The 16544-nt window shown below is 44.3% G+C and overlaps 1 protein-coding gene across 5 annotated transcripts in view; it reads left to right on the forward strand.

Annotated features, from left to right (window-relative positions):
• The window catches only part of LOC137358635 (rho guanine nucleotide exchange factor 25-like), a 392023-nt gene that overhangs the window by 339878 nt on the left and 35601 nt on the right, over positions 1–16544 (forward strand). For all 5 annotated transcript variants that reach the window (XM_068024767.1, XM_068024768.1, XM_068024769.1 and 2 more), the window contains 3 exons: positions 1834–1900; positions 2747–2850; positions 9626–9695. In XM_068024767.1, coding sequence (XP_067880868.1) covers positions 1834–1900; positions 2747–2850; positions 9626–9695 — 241 coding nt within the window. The remainder of the gene's footprint in view (positions 1–1833; positions 1901–2746; positions 2851–9625; positions 9696–16544) is intronic.

A 16544-nucleotide genomic window follows, 5' to 3' on the forward strand; every position in this document is an offset into this window, starting at 1 on the left:
AATGATTTGAAGTTGGGATTCTCACTAACAGCGCCCATCTAAAAATAATCAGTGACAAAATATTGTCATTAGCAATTAATGCTTTTTATTGTCCATGTCTATTAAATTTCTTATTTGAATGTTGAATGCAAATAATACCAAGCGAGGGGATTGGCTGGTAGATTCTAGATTGCAACCGTTTGCTTTAGTAGGTACAAACACTAACCCGATGCACATAGGCACAGAAGGAGGCCATTCAGCCCCTCAAACCTGTTCCACTGTTTAATTAGATCATGGCTCTGCGTCTTAACTCCATCTACTCGCCTCGGTTCTGTGACTCTTAATACCCTTGCCCGGCAAAAATCTATTAATCTCAGTTTTGAAATTTTCAAATGACCCCCCCAGCCTCAGCAGCTTTCCAACTAGAGAGAGTTCCAGATTTCCACTCCCCTTTGTGTGAAGAAGTGCTTCCTGACATCACCCCTGAACAGCCTGGCTCTAATTTCAAGGTTATGCCTCCTTGCTCTGGACTCCATGCCCCCGCCCCCCCCCCCCAACAGAGGAAATAGTTTCTCTCCATCTACCCCATCAATTTCTTTAATCATATTAAACACCTCAATTAGATCTTCCCTTAATCTTCTATATGCAAAGGAAAACAAGCCTTGTCTATGTAACCTGTCCTCAGAATTTAACATGTCATAATTTAAGCTCCGGAAATAATCATTTCAAGTTACGAGGGATACAAAAGGACGTTGGGCTTGTTTCTTCAAAAAAAACTTGGAGGAGGGCTAACTGAAGCTTTCAAGATGACAAAGGGTAATTACACCTTTGGTCCTGGTAGAGTAAATAGGGAAAATTGTTTCCACTAGTCGGTAACCAGAGGGCAGGGATTAAAGATAATCGACAAAAAACCAGAGGGGGGGGATGAGGAATATTTTTATTTTTATGGAAGGGACATTGCTCCCATGCATCTCCTGTTCTTGTTCTACTAGGCGGTAGAGTTTGTGGGTTTGGAAGGTACTGCAGTGCATCTTGTAGATGGTACACACTGCTGCCACTGTGCGTCGGTAGTGGAGGGAGTGAATGTTTGTAGATGGGGTGCCAATCAAGCGGGCTGCTTTGTCCTGGATGGTGTTGAGCTTCTTGAGTGTTGTTGGAGCTGCACCCATCCAGGCAAGTGGAGAATATTCCATCACACTCCTGACTTGTGCCTTGTCGATGGTGGACAGGCTTTGGGGAGTCAGGAGGTGAGTTACTCACCACAGAATTCCCAGCCTCTGACCTGCTCTTACAGCCACGGTATTTATATGGCTGGTCCAGTTAAGTTTCTGGTCAATGGTAACCCACAGGATGTTGATGGGGGATTCAGTGATGATAATGCTGTTGAATGTCAAGGGGAGATGGTTAAATTCTCTCTTGGTGGAGATGGTCATTGCTTGGCACGTGTGTGGCACTAAACTTAGTAGGACCTGTCCCCAGATGTTAGTAAGGAGGACTTTGCAGGGTTGACGTGGCCGAGTGCGTCTTTGTCATTTCCGGTGCCTAGGTCGATGCCGGGTGGTCCGTCCAGTTTCATTCCTTTTTATTGACTTCGTAGCAGTTAGATACAACTGAGTGGCTTGCGAGGCCATTTCAGAGGGCAGTTAAGAGTCAACCACATTGCTGTGGGTCTGGAGTCACATGTAGGCCAGACTGGGTGAGGATGGCAGATTTCCTTTCCTGAAGGATATTAGTGAACCAGATGGGTTTTTACTCCAATCCAGTAGTTTCATGATCATCATTATTGAGACAAGCTGCAGCACTAAACTCATTAAATCCTTTATGTTACTGATAACATCTGTTCTTTCAACACAGGTATGTACTACAAGAACTTGTAGAAACAGAAAAATTATATGTGGCCGACCTGGGTTTTATAGTGGAGGTACAGCGCGCCTTTATAATTTTAATGTAATCCGTTTCTGGATTTTTTTCGGCTGTTTAGATAAGTGCAGCATTGTTATAAGTGCCTTGGGACATTTTACTAGGTTAAAGATGCTGTATAAATGCAAGTTGTTGTTATGAAGCAGTTTTACTTCACACTAATGCTGAGAAATTAATGTCGCCTTGATTTTTTTTTTCATTCGCACTTAGTAATTTTCATGTATGCACATTGATGTTACGAGTTTTGTTACAGTAGCCATAACATTCGTGTCAAAGCACTCACAATGAGTGAAGCAGTTCCTGGATTGTGTACTTCATTCCTGTCCATCCACCTCTCACAATTTGGCCGGATTTGCAAACTCTTACTTCTGCATTCAGAAAGTCTCCAATCAATTCCCTCTTGTGCACCAGAAGTGCACGCGAGTTGTCCAAAGTGTCAGGAAACTGTTCAGTGTGGTGGCAGTGCTACCCATATGCTGGCAAGGAATATTAAAGTGGTTGAAAGTACAATTAAACTGGCAATGGTTGGGCTATACTCTAGCAAACTACTGCCCTCCAGGTTAGTTAATTGACCTCAGCACCCAGTAACTGTCTGCCTTTAATGGTTAGGCACTAGTCTACTGTGACACTTCTATAATCCTTAAGGCAATAGCTTCTAATTGCAGACAGTACTTTGATACGGTTAAGTGAGTTGCTATCTAACAGGGACACTGTGGGACACCGTCCTATCTTGCTGCGAGATGGTAACTGAGCTCGATTACCTTACCAACACCGCTCAAGGACACCTCCATTAAAACTCCAGCCAACTTCCACCAGAACCAACTAAAGATGCTCTTTTCTTTTCCAGGGTTATATTGCAACAATGAATGAAAAAGGAGTCCCTGAAGATATGAAGGGGAAAGATAAAATAGTATTTGGGAACATTCACCAGATTTATGAATGGCACAAGAAGTAAGAGCTCTCCATGAGCAACAAAACATTGTCAGCACAACAGTCAGGATTGTGTTATGTACCAGCTATTTGTTCGGTTACAAGTATCTAGTAATGGTTTTTGTTTGACCATGTTGGGGACAGGATTGATCGCTGTGTCCATTAGGAGATAAACCACATTACTTGGTGAATTCTTTTTCTAAAGGCTGCACAGTGGGTCGTGCAGTGGGCTTTTCTCTTAAACCACTGGGACCTGAGTTCAAATCCAACCCAGACGAATGGAATGAAAGTCTTCTCAGGTCTATGGGAAATAAATTCAGGTAGTCCAAATCCAGATCCAAGTAGACACCGATCGGCAATATTTCACAGTCCATGGGTCCATGACCCAAAGATGCTCCTCAATTGGCAAGTTCACTCAGGGAGCGTCAGGCCATCACACTGCTGCTCTTGGGCGTACTGTTCTACAATCACAGTTGAGGCGTGCTACTGAATCAAAGTAGAGAGAGCTTCACTCTGCATCTAATTTTACAATGCTTGACCTAGGTTTGAAGCTGGAATAGTGAGCCTTTTAATGGTTACATGTGCCATTGTTCCTTCATTTGGGTTGATTTAACTGGCCTTGCTGCAGATTTTGAGGGGGAATTGATCCCAGCTCTCTGGGACGCAAGCATTTGCAGAGGTCCGGGCACGTGTTGACTTGTTAGGGATTGGTACTTTGGGCAGTGAGCAAGCAATGGAGGAAGTAACTGGAAAATGAAAGAGTGGGCAAATGAGGTCTGGGATGAGGCCTAGCCTAATCAAGTTGCTCAGTTTGGAAGGGTAGGGCTGGGGGTAGAGGTTGACTTCTAGCCCAGATACAGGGGTAAATTTTCAGAGCCCAGGCTAAAGACATGCTGCCAGCATGTAACCAGAAAGTTGTGGGCAGTGCCATTGTCTGACACATGCCCACAGCATGAGAAGTACCTCACTGCTGGCCTGGTCTGGGGAAATTTTGGCTACTGTGTTCAGTCAGAGCATCAGGGGCCTGCTGTATTCAACTTTGACCAAACAGTGGGCGAGACTTTAACTCACTCAAAATCCATTCACTTGTACTGAGTTAAAATCAGCCTTTCTGGTGGCCAGCACATTGACATAAGTGACCTCTCAAGTCTGGCGTGAATTTCTGCTTTCAGTCTCAATATCGTATTCTTAATGCAAATTACTTTTTCCATCTCACTAAATCCCAATCCATTAAAGTTCATATCTCTTCAATGTTGTAAGATTGATTACTTCTCTAAATTACATTTTCTGTTGGCAAATTGGGAATTGTTTTACTTTATAGTCAGCTGTGTTTCAGTGGGTAACACACTTTCCTCTGAGTCAGTAGGTTGTGGGTTCAAATCTCCCTCCAGGGACTTGAGCAAAAAATCTAGGCCAACACTCTCGGTGCTGCAGTGTTGGAGATGCCAAGCTTCGGATGAGATTTAAAACTGAGGTCCCATCTGCCCTCTGAGGTGATGAAAGGTGTTGTAGAAATGCACGTTCTTTCTTTCATAGTTAATGCTTTAAAGGGGCACTGCCTTCCTGTATAAATGCTTGAGCTGATTTTTTTTTGTTTGAACCCCTTTGGTAACATTTGCATCTTTTTAAGAAAAATTTCTGTTTAGATTATTTTCAAGAACTGCGAGTGCTCCATGCTGAGTTAGCTGATCTCAGAATGGGCAGCAGTAGATTCCCATTACAAGTGACCGCAGCTCACTTTGGGTTAAGGAGGGGAAAGCTGGCCGACTGATGGCTATCCGATGACCCCTGTTGGAAAGTTCACATGTGCATGTGAACATTAGATGGGGAGTTCAGTTAGCTCAGCTGGGGTGTCTCCTGTGGTCCTGTAGTCCGCTGACACTTGGTGTCAAGCCTCACACATTGTGAATTGACCGATTGAGCGTTAAGATGGCCAGGAGATCCTGGGGTGGCAAAACTGGATAGCCACCGAAAACAGGCCCGAGTATTGCGATGCGCCATGAACTCAAAGTAATGCAGGTATTAATGCAGGAATGTGCTGCTGAGTGGCTGTAGGCCCCAGTAGGGGGCCCAAATTCGAGGCAAGGCATCACTTTAAAGCGAGCCTGCACTACTTAAAGGGGAGGTGCATTTTGGCTACAGCAGGTGGTGCAAGTGGTGATAGAACCTTATAGGGCCATGGTCACCTGTATAGCTCCTGGCAGTGCCACCCTTGCCCTGCTCTGTGGCTGCAGATCTGGTTGCAAGAGATGGCAGAGTTCTGTGAGCGTCTCCTTTGTGAACGACAGAAGATGCATACACTGGCTGGTAAGAGACGTGCTCCTGGAAGACCCTAGGTGGAGAAGGCCTCTTGCTGTGAATCCTTCTCCCCTTCCTCCTCCTCCCTCTGCAAGTAGCTTGTCTTCCTTTCTGCTACCTCTGCACCATCTCCCTCTCATGCTGCAGCCCAAGGGGGTCTGTGACTATAACTCCCATGACCGGGAGTAAGAGGTGTGCCCGATGCTCTTGCAGTCTTCTCCACGTGCAGTACCACTCCCTGCAGACTTTACCAACTGTAACCAGCTCCTCAAACACCCAACACTGCCACAAATCCAAACAGAGCCAGTAAAAAGTAATCAGCAACGAACCTGAAACATTCTTGCAAATCTTTTCTGCACTCTCTCTTAACGCCTTCACATCCTTCCTAAAGTGTGGTGCCCAGAATTAGACACAATATTTCAGTTGAGGCAGAAGCTGTGTTTTATACAGTTTCACCATAACATCCTCAATTTATAAAACCCAGGATCCCATGTGCTTTATTGACCACTTTCTCAACCTGCCCTGCCACCTTGAAAGATTTGTGCACATATACCCCCAGGTTTCTGTGCTCCTGCACCCCCTTTAGAATTATACCATTTAGTTTATATTGCCTCTCCTCGTTCTTCCCACCGAAATGTACCACTTCACACCTCTTTGCATTAAATGTCATCTACCACATGTCTACCCATTCCTGTTTATGTCCTCTTGAAGTTTATCGCTATCCTCCTCACAGTTGACAATACTTCCAAGTTTTGTGTCGCCCACAAATTTTGAAATTTTGCCCTGCACACCCAAGTCAAGGTCATTAATATAGATCGAGAAAAGCAGTACTCTCAATACTGACCCCTAGCTAACCCCACCATATACCTTCCTCCAGTCTGAAAAACGACCATTCATCACGACACTCTGTTTCCTGTCACTCAGCAAACTTCGTATCCATGCTGCCTGTCCCGTTTACTCCATGGGCTTTAACTTTGCTTGCGAGCCTGTTATGTGGCACTTTATCAACTCCCTGTGGAGGTCCATGTACACCACATCAACTGCATTACCCTCATCAACCCTTTCTGTTACCTCATCAAAATCTCAATCAAGTTAGTTAAACAGGATTTGCCTTTAACAAGTCCATGCTGGCTTTCCTTAATAAATCCACATTAGTCCAAGTGACTGTTAATTTGAAAGCTTTCCTGCCACCGAAGTTAAACTGACTGGCCTGTATTTGCTGGGCTTATCCTTACATGTTTTTTTGAACAAGGGTGTAACCTTTTCAATTCTCCAATCCTCTGGCACCACCCTATATCTAAGCAGGATTGGAAGATTATGGCCAGTGCCTCTGCAATTTCAACCCTTACTTCCTTCAGTATCCTTGGATGCATCTCATCCGGTCCTGGTGACTTTTCAGCTTTAAGTACAGCCAACCTTTCTAAGCCTCTTCATCAATTGTTAGTCCATCCAGTATCTCAACTACCTCCTCTTTCACTATAACTTTGACAGCATCTTCTTCCTTGGTGAAGACAGATGCAAAGTATTCATTTAGTACCTCAGCCATACCCCTACCTCCATGTGTAAATCCTTTTTTGGTCCCTAATCGGCCCCACTCCTCCTTTTACCATCCTTTTACTATTTATATGCCTATAGAGGAATTTTGGCTGACCGTTTATGTTGACTGCCAGTCTCTTCTCAAACGCTGTCATTGCTTCGCTTATTTCCTTTTTCACTTCCCCTCTGAACTTTCTATATTCAGTCTGGTTCTGGCTTGTATTATCAACCTGACATCTGTCGCACGCATCTTTTTTCTGCTTCATCTTACTCTCTATTTCTTTCGTCATCCAGGGAGCTCTGGCTTTCTTTATCCTACCTTTCCCCCTTGTGGGAATGCTCCTCGACTGTATCCGAACCATCTCCTCTTTAAAGGCAGCCCATTGTTCAATAACAATTTTGTCTGCCAATCTTTGATTCCAATTTACCTGGGCTAGATCCATTCTCTCCCCATTGAAATTGGCCCTCCCCCAATTAATTTTACTCTGGATTGTTCCTTGTCCTCTTCCATAGGTAACCTATACCTTATGATACTATGATCACTGCCCCCCAAACGTTCCCATACTGCCACTTGATCTACTTGACCCACCTCATTCCCCAGGACCAGATCCAGCAAAACCTCCTTCCTCGTTGGATCATAAACTTACTGATCAAGAAAATTCTCCTGAACACACTTCAGAAGCTTTTCTCTCTCTCTGCCATTTACACTATTACTATCCCAGTCGATGCTAGGATAATTAAAGTCCCCCATTATAACTACTCTACTTATAATTACCCCCCATAGAGTCAGCGTTTTGAGGTACGGGTTCACGTCTGAACTGCTTTTCATCCCCATCCCACCACCACCTCCCCCCTTCCCAACCAGCACCACTCTGGAATTCCTACCCAGCTCCTAGCACAAGTGATTCCGCCACACCCTGCACACTGTGGGTGAGAGTGAGATCGGCATCCAAATAACACACAGCAGCAGCAACAGTTCCAGAACGGAGTTGGGGAAGCAGGAAGAGGGGAGAAGGTGTTACTAGGCAGAGGATGGAGAATGCCACCATTAGCTGGGGGTAGAAGGAAGACAGTGCCAGTCTGGACTGGGGTTGGATGCGAGAAGACGGCGAGAGGGTCTGTGTGAAAGGGTGGGCAGGGGAGTTGGATGGATGGTATGCAGAGTCTCTATGAACTGGGTCCAGAACAGGTCGAGTACGTCTGAGAACTGGGACAGGGAGAGTGGCTGCTAAGTTAATTGTAGAGAAATGACAGTATGGCTGGCCTGTTGAAAATCCAAATGGCGTTTGTTGAAACCTATCCAAGCCTTTGGTTATCTGTCCTAATATCCCGGTGGCTCGGTGTCAAATTTTATCTGATAATTGACCCTGCAAAGCATCTTGAGATATTTACTGTGTTAAAGGATGTATAATTGTTGGTGGTGGTGTTAAAAATCTTCAAGGCAGTAGCTCTCAGGCATCTAACCGCCTCTCATGCAATGCAGCACCAGATTGTATGGATGGGATTGGGGGCAGCATTGAAAGGAATATGTGTAGTTCTAAATTAACTGGCTCTAGCTCCAACTAGAAGGGTCTCATGGGCACAAAGACTGTGAGTATAAATTCTCTAACTGCTATTTGGCAAAAGCTTTTTTTTTTAAAAAAAGCAAAATTAATTAAAACTTTTTATCTCCCAGTAATTGATTGTCCACTGCTACTGGGAGAAAGAGCTTTTAAAATATAACGGGAAAGAATTAATTCCCAAATACCAAATTAGAGAGCAGTTTTCAATAAAATTCAGCAAAAGCCCCTTCCTTTTTAGGTCAAAAAATATATAAGAGCCTATGTTCATTGTAGACGGCAAAGATTGGAAAATGTGCCACATAAACTATCAAAATCAGAATTTTCTGAGGAGGGGCATACTCCCAGACTGTCCTCAAAGGTAAGTCTTATGCCATCAACATTCCTTTCAGTCTCCTCCCTTTTTCCTTCCTCCAGGCAAAGAATTTTGGGTATAGCCATCTCTTAAGTTACAAGCCCAGGTCCCACTGCACTTTCAGTGTGATTATTTGTTTTCACGACATAGACTTATATTCAGGGCGGTTTTTGGATTGTCCACTTTTTAAGATTTGCGCTGCTTTCTTGAAGCTGTGAAGTCATCTATCGGCAGGTTTCCAGAATGGTATGTATGATCGGATGAAGTGCTGGGAGTGTGAATGTGGTCCATGGATCCAAACTCCAGTTGCTCAAATGGCTTATTAACCGCAAAATTGCATACATGTTACATAGTATTTACAGACCTTTCAGCCCAGGTGGTCCATGCCAGTGTTAATGCTCCGCACAAGCCTCCTCCTACCTTATTTCATCTCACCCTATCAACATGTCCTTCTATTCCTTTCTCCCTCATGTACTTATCTAACTTCCCCTTAAATTATTAATGCTATTCGCCTCAACCACTTCATGTGGCAGCAAGTTTCACATTCTAATCACTGACTGGGTGAAGAAGTGTTGCCTGAATTCCCTATTGGATTTATTGATGACTGTCTTATATTGCTGGCCCCTAGTTTTGGACTCCCTCATAAATGGAAGCATCTTCTCTATGCTTACACTATCAAACCTTTTATAATCTTAAAGACCTCTATATCACCCCTCCGCCTTCTCTTTTTGCGAAAGAGCTGAATTAATATGAAGCGGAGGGCCATTTGGCTAATGGTTGGAGCACTGTTGTTGCTATTTCAGCTTGTTCGCACTGTGAGCAGTATAGCTGTAAAGTGTATTGTAAAGTGTATAGCTCTCAAAGGTATTGTGACGAAAAAAAACAGATCGTACATTTATTTATTATTTTGAAGCATGGCCCGGGTGCGTGTTAAATCCCACCTCACTTGGTAGAATTTATCACTTCAACATGCTATACAGAGGGAATCCTGGGGGAGATGATGTGCAGCGCAGGTTATTATTTTAAATTATTTGTCTTCCATTCACAGCTATTTCTTAGGAGAGTTGGAGAAATGTCTGGAGGAGCCAGAGAGACTAGCAGAGCTCTTCATAAAACATGTGAGTCGTCAGCGTGTCTGCTCGCATTCTTGAAATAACTGACCTAAAATAACCCCCTCCCCCACCTCTTCGTTCCTTTAATGTTTTCCCCCGTTACTTAAGTTTTCTATTTGAGCTGCTACGCAAAAGGATTAAAGATTTCAAACGTACATTTCGACTTGAGCCTCAGTTGAGGAAAGTGAAACTTCGGCTGGAGGCAGGAGGTCATGTGATGACACCTCCAGGAATGTGTCCAACCAGAGTTGGCGACCCCTACCGAAATGGGGGAAATGAGGCCAGCTTGTTGGTGACAGGAGTAGTTGTAAACGGAGAGAGTTTGAAACACATCAGTGGGTGACACCTGTCTTGGGCAGCAGCACAAAAATGGGTGATAGCGAATGTGCCACCTGCGTTACACCCGCGCTGGAAATGAAAAATGGCTGAAGTGTAAGACAGGCTGCCAAGTTGCCACCACCTGTTGTGCCATGCCACCCAGGGCAAATTTCACGCACCCTCCCCCCGCCCCACACCACCGCCTCTTCCTTTTCGATGAAACGTTTTGCATTTATCAAGCAACAAAACACTTCACGTGCAATGAATTATTCTTGAAACGCTATGACTTTTGTGCAGGCATTCAGCAGTCATTCTGCACCCAGAAACAAACAGCAATGAGGTTTTGATGGTGTTGATTGAGGGAGGAATGTTAGTCAGGACAACATTTGGGAGGACTCCCTTCTCTTCATTCAACTGTGCCCTGGGACCTTTGACATCCACCTAGCATAGAAATCATAGCAAATTCATGACACAGAAGGAGGCCTTTCAGCCCGTCTTGTCAGTGCCGGTCGATGAAGAGCTACCCAGCCTAATCCCACCTTCCTGCACTAGGTCCATAGCCCTGCAGGTCACTGCTCTTCAAGTGGACGTCCAAGTACTGTTTAAATGTGGTTTGCGCTTCCGCCTCTACCACCCTTTCAGGCAGTGAGTTCCAGGTCCCTACCACCCTCTGGGTGAAAAAAAAATGTTTCCTCATCACCCCTCTAATTCTTCTACCAATTACTTTAAATCCATGCCCCTTGGTTTTTGGCCCCTCTGCTAAGGTGAATGGCCATCTCTATTTACTCTATCTAGTTTCCTCACAATTTTATACACCTCAATTAAGTCACCCCTCAGCCTCCTCTGTTCCAAGGAAAATAACCCCAGCCTATCCCATCTTTCCTCATAGCTAAAATTTTCCTGTCCTGGCAACATCCTCGTAAATCTCCTCTGCACCCTCTCTAGTGCAATCACATCTTTCCTTTATTGTGGTTACCAGAACTGTACGCCATACTCAAGCTGTCATCTAACTAATGTTGTATACAGTTCTAGCATAACCTCCCTGCTCTTATATTCTATGCCTCCACCAATAAAGGAAAGCATGCCATATGCCACCTTAACCGCCTTATTGACCCGTCCGGTTACCTTTAAGGATCTGCGACATATACACCAAGATCCCTCTGTTCTCCACACTACTCAGCATCCTCCCATTTATTGTGTATTCCCTTGCCTTATTGCACCTCCCAAAATGCACTACCTCACACTTCTCTGCATTGAATTCCATTTTCCACTTTTCTGCCGAATTGACCAGACCATCTGTATCTTCCCGCAGTCTAAAGCTTTCCTCCTCACTGCCAACCACGTGGTCAATTTTTGTATTATCTGCAGACTACTTTATCATGCCCCCTACATTTGAGTCTAAATCATTAATATAAGCTACACAAAGCAAGGGACTAAATACTGAGCCCTGCGGAACCCCACTAGCCTGGAAGTCACAAAAACACCCATCAACCATTACCCGTTGCTTCCTGCCGCTAAGCCAATATTGGATCCAATTTGCCACTCTCCCTTGGATCCGAAGGGCTTTTACTTTTTTGACCAACCTGCCAGGTGGGAGCTTGTCAAAAGCCTTTCTAAAATCCATGTAGTTGACATCCACCGCACCGCCTTCATCAACCCTACTTGTCACCTCCTCATAAAATTCAGTCAAGTTAGTCAGACATGACTTTACCTTAGCAAATCCATGCTGACGTTCCTTGATTAATATATGCCTTTCTAAATGAAGGTTTATACTGTCGCTCAGAATTAATTCCAATAACTTGCCCACAATCGAAATTCAGTTAACCGGCCTGTAATTATTCGGATTATCCTTTCCTCCCTTTTTAAGCAATGGTATAATGTTGGCAGTCCTCCAATTCTCTGGCATCACTCCTGTAGCCAGGGAGGATTGAAATATAAAAGCAAAATACTGCAGATGCTGGAAATCTGAAATAAAAACAAGAAATGCTGGAAACACTCAGCAGGTCTGGCAGCATCTGTGGAGGGAGAAGCAGAGTTAACGTTTCAGGTCACTGACCCTTCATCAGAACGGATTGAAATATGATGGTCAGAGCCTCCACAGTTTCCTCCTTTGCTTCTTTTAATAACCTGGGATATATTTCATCCGGGCCTGGTGATTTATCTACTTTCAAAGATGTCAAACCTTTTAATAGTTCCTCTCTTCAATGTTTATCCCATCCAATATATCACACTCTTCCGCCTTAACTACGGCATCATCATTGGCCCCTTCTTTTGTAGCAACTCAGTCTATTGGCATCTCTGACAACATAATGTTGGACGTTTTCTATTCACTGATCAGAAGTGCGGTTAGCCACATCTGGATTCCCAATTGTCCACATGTGGCTGGCGGCTAACGTACAGGGCACCACTGATAGAAAAGATGTCATCTCATTGATATGAGATGAATGAGAGGAGCTCCCTACAAATAGGGTCAGGTGAATATTGACACTCTCCGAGCAGGATGAGAGAGAACGCGTTGGAGCTCTGCGGGAGAAAACGAATAGGAGAAAGCAAAGGGAAAAGCAAGCTACCAACTGACCAGCAGCACACTCTGAACTCAGCTGTACCAAATGTGGTCATATCAGCATCTCATTTGTCAGGTCAGAGAGGTCATGAGAGGGGATGCCCCATCTCAATGCCTCGGGCTATTGCCTGATCAAGGTGGTAGTTGTCCAGCAACCTGCATGTCATACGTATTAAATTAAATAATTCCAACACAGGCTGTTTGGCCCAACCAGTCCTTGTTGCTACCTGTCCCCCACGTGAGCATTGTGGGCCTAGTCCCATGTGCCTGCTCTGTTCTCATAGCCCTTGGATCCTCTTTAATAAGGTTGCACATTTGACTCCTGGTCTATGCTGTTGACTGCTCTCAGTCAGGGTGAAATTGGCACTGCTGCATTTTATCCCAGCATATCTGAACTGGGAGGAATGCAGCCGCAGAGACACTATTGGTCTCAATGGCCCTGTTCTAAGGAGGAGACATTAAATCAGCTGCTGCACCTGATGGCTATCCAGTGATTCCTGCTGAAAAGGAGTGCCATATTTGGATGTCAGGCAAGGGCAAGATTGGTTGGCTACATTGGCCATACAGGCTGCTGACACTCAGTCTAGGCCCATGTGAAGAATGGGGAGGTATCAGAAAATGGCTGACTCTCAGCAAATCCGTCCTGAACATGACTCAGCGCTTCAAGAGAGGAGGAGCGCAAACTGTTCTTAATATTTAATTTCTAGTTTTATAGGAATAGACTGTGTTTATTTATTCTGCTGGCATAAGCACTTTGAGGACCTGTTGGGTTTGATATTTGTCCAGGAGTTGACCAGACCATAACACGCATGTTTCATTTGTCCAGTAGTCAGTTGGGCTCCACCCATTGGACACAGATTGGAGGAGGCCTTCCCGCCAGTTAGGAGTTGTGCTGTGCGAGCTTAGCGCGTGAAGCACAGGGGCGATTGACAATCTCCAAGAAGCACAGGACCTTAATTTATATCAAGGATTCTCACCTTTCAATGTTGTCAGTGTGCGCCTCTGCTGCCTTTTCGCAATATGGTGGGTGGCACACTTCCAGGTGGAAATACCGCTTGCGCTTTATTGGGGGCTTAGTTGGTCAGTTAGTGCCCAAAATACGGGGCCCTACGCAGCATCATCTCTGCCCTGGTTTTTGTTTGCCACTAGCACCATGTCAAGCTAAGAATTCTAGGTTGGCACCCACATAAAACAGAGCCACCTCAGGGGCCAAGTCTGAAGTCGGACACAGTACACCAGCACCGTGTGTAGGGTTGATAGTATTCAAACTGCCTGGATGGTTTGGTTGTAAGCCCACAGTAAGGCACAAGCGAGTCAATCACATTTGATTTGCCTGGGGTGCCCTGATCATTTATAGTGTGTTAGAATATGTACTGAGTGTGTTTGTATATTCTAATTATACCCTTATATCGGTGTCAGATGTGGCTCATTTGGTAGCACTCTCACATTAGAGTTAGAGGTTGTGGGTTTAAGTCCAGTCCAGTGACCTGTACAAAATCCATGCTCATCCTGCTTGTGAGTGCTAAGGGAATGTTACGCTGTCAGGTGCAGTCTTGAACCAAGGTCCCATCTGCCCTCTTAGGTGGACATGAAAGATCCCATGACACTATTTTGGTGGAGAACAGGGAAATTCGCCCTGGTGTCCTGGGTTGTAGTTAACCCTCAACCAACATCACTTAGAAAAACAGATGATCTGGTCATTATCTCTTAGCTGTTTGTGGGATCTTGCTGTGTGCAATTTGCCTGCAGCGTTTCCTACATTACAACAGCGACTACACTTCAAAAATACGTCATTGGCTGGAAAGCGCTTTGGGATGTCCTGAGATTGTGAAAGGTGTTATATTAATGCAAGTCTTTCTTTTGATATATGATTATTGTTGCTATTATGTATATATTATATATTGACTTATATAAAAATAACTTTATTATAGATATATATACCAAATTGCATTATCAACTATATATATGAACTGTATTGCAAAATGAATATATTTGGTTGTACACTGACTATTATTTCCTGGTTATCAGTGGATTGACAATCTTGCAGTCATTCTGATAGGATCATGTGAAACCATTGTACATCAGAACAGTGAGCATGCTGGACATTGGCAGCTGTCCACACACGGCCAACAAAGAATTGACTGAAACTTGCCCCATGACCCTAGAAGAGATAATGGATGTGCCAAAGAACACTGAGTTATTTCAAGGCTAGAATGCAGAATGTTAAGAAGTAGTCAGCATGAATTTATAGGCGAAAGATCTTGCTTGGTGAGTCTGGAGTTCTTTGAGAATATAACCCGAGTTAGTCAACATAATGCGTTCAGACTACTTTGAATCCCCAGACTTCTGCAGAGACTTTGATGGAGTATCATACAGGAGATTATTTTGCAGTGTAGAAAGGTGCAGAATAGGGAGGAAGCTTTTGAATTGAAGAACTGGCTGGTTGAGTCAAAGGTTGCAAAGGGGAGCAGCATCTCCATGGAACAAAGTGAGAAGCGTGATACTGCAGGGATCCATCCTGAGCCAGTTTTGTTCCGATACTTATCAGTGATTTGGTGGAAGGAGCTGGAACGAGGCTCTCTCATTCGGATGGGGCTGTAAGTGATAGGGAACAAGTGGGGCAGTTGCAGAGGGATCTGGCAAATTGGGACATTCAGTCAAAAAGGTGCAAGATGTCATTTAATGTAAAGATATGCAGAGCCATGAATCTGGGAAAGAAAACAAAATCAATGTGAACAGTTTATAGGAAACAACACAGGCGAGGTATTTTAGTGGGAGAACAACTCAGTTCTTTGATGGGATTGGCCACCTGAACTATGAGTTAAGACTGAAGTTGCTAGGGATTTTTACATTGGGAAAAGGGTAGTTTAGGGATACTTTTTTTTGAGATATTTAAGACATTAAAGGGTGCAGATAACCTGGATCCCCAAAACATCTTGGATATTATCACAAGCTCCAAGACAAGGGGACATAGAGTCGAATTTAGATGAGAAAAAGTTGAGATGGAACTTCTTCACTCACAGGTTGGTAAATATGCAGAATAATTCTCTCAGGGCAGCAGTTGAAGAGGAAGATGTTAACTATTTTAAGAGGTGGTGGAGTTTTTTGGCAGCCAGGGTCATTGAAAGGTGTCAAAAGTATTATGGGACAAGTGGTCAGATCTTTGGGACCAGTCTGATGGATGGAGGTGGCTGTTTCTGGTCCTGTATTGTCCTCTGCTCCAATTGGAGATATTTGTTGAGGTTGGTGGGGGGGGGGGGGGGAGGTTCATCTCATGATGCATCATGGGTAAGACAGCACCTTCCAAACCCGCGACCTCTACCAATTAGAAGGACAAGGGCAGCAAATACATGGGAACACCACCACCTGCAAGTTCCCCTCCAAGTCACACACCACCCTGACTTGGAACTATATCGCCGTTCCTTCACTGTCGCTGGGTCAAAATCCTGGAACTCCCTTCCTAACAGCACTGTGGGTGTACCTACCCCACATGGACTGCAGCGGTTCAAGAAGGCAGCTCACCACCACCTTCTCAAGGGCAATTAGGGATGGGCAATAAATGTTGGCCTGGCCAGTGACGCCCACATCCCATGAATGAATTTTTAAAAAACCTGACCTCCTGGAACCCTCGAGACTCAGTGGAATCTGGCCACTGGTTTATTCCTGTTTTTCCCATCCCCGAGAGTTAACATCACTATTGACTGGGAAGGGTGAGTGGTTACTATCTAACTGATAGGGTGAGGGCGGGCTTCTGTCATATTTCTTTTCATTTGGTTTTTGCAATCTCTATTTGGAATTTAGATAAAATTGAATTAACTACAAAAGGAATCATTATCTCTAAATGCAATAATTAAAAATTACCTTGTACGCCAGCACCTAGTTTAGTCCAACCGAAATGGTGCTTTAAAAAAAAAATGACAGTAAGAAGAGAACTCAGTCAGCATAATTTCACCCAAAGGAAATAACTGGATCTG

The sequence above is a fragment of the Heterodontus francisci genome, chromosome X (genome assembly GCF_036365525.1).
Source record: "Heterodontus francisci isolate sHetFra1 chromosome X, sHetFra1.hap1, whole genome shotgun sequence".
Taxonomy (NCBI): domain Eukaryota; kingdom Metazoa; phylum Chordata; class Chondrichthyes; order Heterodontiformes; family Heterodontidae; genus Heterodontus; species Heterodontus francisci.